Genomic DNA, 6,000 nt, shown 5'->3' on the forward strand with positions numbered 1-6,000 from the left:
TCATATTATACATAATTCCTAATGATTAACTCAACTGAATTAATCATATATGCAATTTCTCACATTCCATCCCCTACTCACCACAACCACCTCTCCTGAACACCCCACCCCTCAAAACTCAACAATCAAAACCATTCTAGGAATGACTTCATACTTTAGTACATACCATATCCTCCATGGACGTCTTTCATGCTTTGGTTCTCTGAAGCGTTTGACTGGAAGAAAAGACAGGCGTCAGTAGCTTTTCAAAGCAGGAGCAGAAGGTAAAAGCATGTATGAGGTAAGTTATCGGTCTACTCACTATTTACACTACTAAGTTAGGATACTTTCTCTTTTAACATGTGACAATATACAACAAGCCCAGTGAAGATCACAGAGGTTCTGCATTGCTGATGATCATTGTGGGCTCTTCAGGACTGGACACTTATGAAGTATGACTCCTCACATCATGTGCAAAACTGTATTTTCCTCTTGATGACAAGGCTTTCTCAGATAATTACTGGAAACAACAAAGTAGAAAATTGCTGCTTCCAACTTTGGGACATGCTCTCTCAAAGGATAAGCCTACTCACTGATTTACTGAATGCCTAGTCCCAGTAAGGTACCAAGGATACAGCTGTAAAGTCAGCTACCTAGCAACTAGGGGGTCAGACGCATGTAGTCTGGGGAGAGGCCTGTGTGAGGCCAAGGATAGGAAGGGTGGTGTCAGGACGAGTTTTCTGATGGAGATGGGCAAGCCCAGGCCTGAAGGCTGGGTCAAAATTAGCCAAATGGACGGGGGATGGAGGAGAAGATACTTTTTGGGCAGAGCCAACACCATGAGTTCATAGGCTCAAGGGCAAAGCATGACTGTGTGCTTGGTGTGATTTGGTCTCAATACAGCACACAGCAAGGGAACTTGCTAAGGAAACCACAAGTAAGAGGGTAACAAATCAAGAAGGGACCACACGAAAGAGTGCCACATGACAGTGCTGGGCCAAGGGTCCTGGAATGACTCGTGTGGAAAAGGAGGACCTGGGGAAGTTCTAAGCAGACTCAAAGACATGCTAGAATTAAAGACAGCAACAAATCAACCTCTCTAAGATCTGGAATCCAGACACTGGAATGTAACAACTTGGGGAAGGAAAGGAGAGAGGATCTGAAGGAGCATGGCCCAGTGCTACTTTACAGAGGGGCCAACTGAACCTGGGACAGGCAGCAGCCACAAGTTGGCCTCACCTCAGGGCTCCCAGTGACTGGGTGAGGGACACCTGTGGGAGACATCCAGGGTCAGAAGCCAAAGTCAGGCCAGCAAGAGACACCCAGAGTGTTGTAGATTGAACAACTCAGGCCCTAACTCCACAACCAGAGCCAGGATCAGCCTGGACTTCTGTGGAGGTGGAAGCACCAGAATTGACATCCTTTCCTATTCCTACTGCAGCCTTGCTGGGATCCTCCAGCACGGATCTGGGCTCTGTCTGCCTCCTTTGTCTACTAGTGGCGGCGGAGATACGCACTGAATTGGACACTACCATGAAACCGTAGACCCCAGAAGATAACCACAGGTTTGAAATTACAGATGTGCATGGTAGCACATACCTGTAACGCCAGCACATGGGAGGCTGAGGCAGGAGGACTGCTGTGAGTTCAAGGCCAGCCTGTACTACATAGTGAGATCCTATCTAAAAAAACCCACCCACCATAAAAAAAACCAACTAAAACTACAGGTTTCATCTGACCCAGCTATTCTCCTTCTTGGTGTCTTTCTGAAGAATTAAAAGCATTATACCTCAGTAATACATACACACCTGTGTTCATAGCAGCACAGTTTATAATAGCTAAATCTTGGAAACAGCCTAGATGACCACCAACAGATGAATGGATAGAGAAAATGTGTTTTTTATATACAATGGAGTACTAGTTTGCCATAAAGAAGGATAAACTTGAGACATTTTAGGTAAATGGATGCTACCTTGAGAACATACTTTTAGGCTAAATAAATCACACACACGTTTAAATATCACATTGTTTCTCTTCTGTGAGAACCCCAAGGACCAAAATGGATGAGAGATACTGGGAAGTAGGAAGAAAATGTTCAAATAGAGAAGGGAACAAGGGAGAAGAGAGGGGAAAGAGAAGAAAGGGAAAAGGGAAAAATGGAAACAAAGCTTTTGTAAATAAGCAGGGGGAAAGGGGTTGAAAGGAGGGCAAGGGAATGCGGGGGAAGATCAAGACATTATGCACAGGTACAAACTCCCTATGATGAATATCATCATTATGTATATTTAAAGTGTCCAATAAAATTAATTTTTAAAAAAGCAGCTCTGTTAACTGTGCAGAGATGGGTTTCTGGGGGCTGCAGGAACTGAGGACAGATGCTGGTTGTGGTCACAGTACTGGGTATCGGTGCTTTAGGCTCAGAAGGGTCCGCAGGAACAGGGCGCCCACTGAGCAACAGTCTGCTCCACCTGGCAAAGGATTCAGATTCGCACCTGCAGCCTGGGTGGCACAACTGTCTGAACCAGAGGAAATGAAAAGCTTCAAGGCCTCACATCCCCCACTGAAGAGCTCAACAAGTGTTTCTACAAAGATTCTGCCTACTAAAACCAACACTGAAAGTACTGCTTGTGCGATGTTTTCCCACACAGAAGTACCGAGAGAGAAACAGACACCAGCACCAGCCCACGGAAGATGCCTTGTTACAAGTGGCTGCAGGCGAGAACCAACGTCTGTCAGAGGCTGCAAGAGGAGGAGAAGGGTGACAGAAAGAGAAAATAGCACCCAAATCAATAATACCTACTCTGAGTAAATACAGGCAGTCCCCAACTGGGAAAGCAAGAACTCCCTGTACAAAGAACTGAAATAACAAGTTCATTTAGTCATGTTGATACAGTGAGACCAAAAGGCAGGTGGAACTGCAAAGAGGTCTGCCATCTCCTTGACACAGAACAGATCCAAAGCCTCAACAATGCCAGAGAATCTGGAGTTAAGGCCAAGAGGTTCTGTCTGCCTGAATGGCTTGGAAAAGTAGGAGGCTCCTTCCCGCAAGCACACCAAGTCTGAGTGAAGGGCTGGGGGACTCAGGACAAAACGGTATGGGGGAAAAGCCACCAGCCAAGGCCACAGCCACTCCATGTGCATTGGATCATCTGTCTCAGCAGACTGTCTCCATCAGTACAAAAAAAGAAGGTCAAACATAAATAAGGAGCATGTTCACATTCCGAGGAGACGTACGCTGAAGTATCAGCATGGTTGCAACTTGGTGGTTTAGGGAGAAATTATGTATTATACATAGTTATATACATTAAATATATATAAATGGTACAATTATAGTAAGTATAAATTATAAATATATAGTAAACCTATTGTTGATACACTATATAAATCTGATCTTATATATATGTATGAAGTGAAACAAGTGTTTACAGGTTGAACTGTGTGTCTTCCCACCCCTTCCAATTCATATGCTGAAGTCCCACCCTCCATGTGGTGGGTTGACAACTGGTGGGCAACTTGTAACCCCAGCTGAACTGAATCAGCGTGGTGCTGGGTGTGAAGGGCCCACCTGAGGGTTGCTGCCAACAACATAAAAGGGAGAACTGGAGAAGAAGAGGTGTTATTAGGGAGCTCTTGGTTCTCTTGGGAGCCTTTGGCTCTCCTGGAGGAGCTTGTTGTGCTGGCTTTCCTCATATGAACTCAGCTGTTCTCATCATCAGAGGAGCTCGGGACCTTGTTGTAGCTGAGAATGGATGCAGTTCACTTTGGGGGAGCTCTGGTCCTTACTCTGAGCATTACTTCCTGGCTCCGGAGGGTAAGATGGTGCACTGCTCAGTCTCCTGGAGAAGCGTGTCGCGCTGACTTTCCTGATATGAACTCGGCTGTTCTCATTGTCAGAGGAGCTTGAGACCTTGCTGTTGCTGAGGATGGCTGTGGTACTTTTTAGGAGAGCTCTGGTTCTTACTGTGAGCGTTGCTTCCTGGATCCAGTGCAGATCCCTCAGCCTTCTAGCACAGATCCTTCATCCTGCTGGCACTGAGTTTCTAGTTTCCACTGTTGACTTTTGGGCTTTCCTAGCGCAGACCTGTGAAACAGATTTGCCTGAGATACTGTCGTGGGCTCTAGGCCTCCACCTGGACTCATGGAAGACATTGTCATGGGCTCTAAGTCTTCAACTGGACTCATGCAGGACACTGCTGTGGGATCCAGGCTCTCAGTGGAATCCTTTCGGTCTCTGTGTGGACAGATTTCTGGCACTCTTTTGTGTATGACTGTTTGGGTGACTATTATAAAATAATCCTATAAATTATTGTTTTCCTTGCAAACTCTGACCACAACACTCCACTACCTCAGAGTATGACTATATTTGAAGATGAGACCTTTGAAGAGATGATAAAGGTTCAGTGAGGCCATGGGTGGGTCCCAACCCACTATGATTGGTTCGAAGGAGGAGATCTGAACACAGATTATGAATGTACCGAGGAAAGACCATGTGAGGACACGCTGAGAAGTGGTCATCGGTGAGCCAAGGAGAGAGGCCTTACAAGAGACCAGCCCTGCCAACTCACACCTTCCTTCGAGGCTTCCACTCTCCAGAACTGTGAGAAAAGAATGTCTACTGTTTAAGCCACCCAGGCTATGATATTTTATTACGACAGTCTAAGCAAACTAACTTGCATAGCAATACAATAACTGGTGGACCAGGAGAGACTACTGGGACATTTATTACTTTTACTTAGATGTCTCTGTAGCTTTAATATTTTCCCAAATACAAAGTTGGGGAAAAAACACACTCCAGAGGAATTAACTAACACAATCACTTGAAGGTTAATTTGGTAATGTCTTCTAAAAATTTAAAGGTATGTATTCTACTAGCATTACCAAGCTGTAGTGGGACATTACAATAATACTGTCACAACAGAAATCTTTTTTTTTTTTTTTTTTTTTTGTCTTTCTCAGACAGGGTCTTGCTATGCAGTTCTGGCTGGCCTGGAGCTCACTTTGTGGCCCAGGCTGGTCTTGAACTCGCAACGACCCTCCAGCCTCAGTCTCCTGAGTGCTGGGATTATAGGAGTGCGCCACCATGCCCAGCCACAACAGAAATCTAGAAAGAACCTACTTTCAGTAAATGTCAATATAGGGTTAGGTACATCATGATACATACATACAATACTCACCAACAAGGTAGTCTTAGATGGATGAGTATAGAAAGACAAGATTTTGCTCACATCCATTTTTAATGGACATATATTTATGCTGGTATAATGTAAACTTTCTTTCCTACATAAATGACTAGTAACAAGGGCTATCTTTGATGAAATGAATTATGGACCAGGGAAGCAGACTGTTTATTTTTTTAATTTTTTTTTTTTTTTTTGAGCTGCTAAAGATCTAACACAAACCCAAGGCCTCTTACAGGCTAGGGCAAGTGCTCTACCATTGAGCTACACTCCCAGCCTGGAAGCAGACTTTATAAAGCACTCTGAATGGTGTAAACATTCTTTCATACATCCATAGTGTGCTTTATTTAAAAACTTAAAAAAGACAAACCTGTCTCGGAGACCTGCGCTAATGCAACAAAGTACAGTAACACCGCTGGGAGAGCCAGTGTGATTTAAGGGTGGGGTTTTGGCCAAGAAATGGAGAGAAACAGTGTGTGTGTGTGTGTGTGTGTGTGTGTGTGTGTGTGTCTGTGAGAGAGAGAGACAGACACACAGGCAGACAGACAGACACAGACAGGTTGATGCCCTGGGGGCAGCTAGATAAGGAGCACCTTTGTTGGAATTCAGAAGAGTCTAGGATTCAGGATCTTCTGGAAAGCAAACGTGTGGCCTCTGCATTTTTCTCTCTCTTATTTCCTTTCCTTGGAATGTTCCATAGTCAAAAGTCTTTAATTAAAAGAAGAAGAAATAGAGAATGCTCTAGATCCAATTTGGTAAGGGAGAAAAATCAAATCAAGAAATGTTGTTCAGGGGCTGGGGATTTAGCTCAGCGGCAAAAGCACCTGCCTGGCAAGCGCAAGGT

The 6,000-nt window shown here is 44.6% G+C and overlaps 1 protein-coding gene across 2 annotated transcripts in view; it reads right to left on the bottom strand.

Annotated features, from left to right (window-relative positions):
• The window catches only part of Tmem110 (transmembrane protein 110), a 54,296-nt gene that overhangs the window by 16,686 nt on the left and 31,610 nt on the right, over positions 1 to 6,000 (bottom strand). For both annotated transcript variants that reach the window (XM_005387356.2, XM_005387357.2), the window contains one exon: positions 167 to 215. In XM_005387356.2, the coding sequence (XP_005387413.1) occupies positions 167 to 215 (49 nt within the window). The remainder of the gene's footprint in view (positions 1 to 166; positions 216 to 6,000) is intronic.

This window comes from Chinchilla lanigera, unplaced genomic scaffold (assembly GCF_000276665.1).
Source record: "Chinchilla lanigera isolate Chin_1 unplaced genomic scaffold, ChiLan1.0 scaffold00029, whole genome shotgun sequence".
Classification (NCBI taxonomy): domain Eukaryota; kingdom Metazoa; phylum Chordata; class Mammalia; order Rodentia; family Chinchillidae; genus Chinchilla; species Chinchilla lanigera.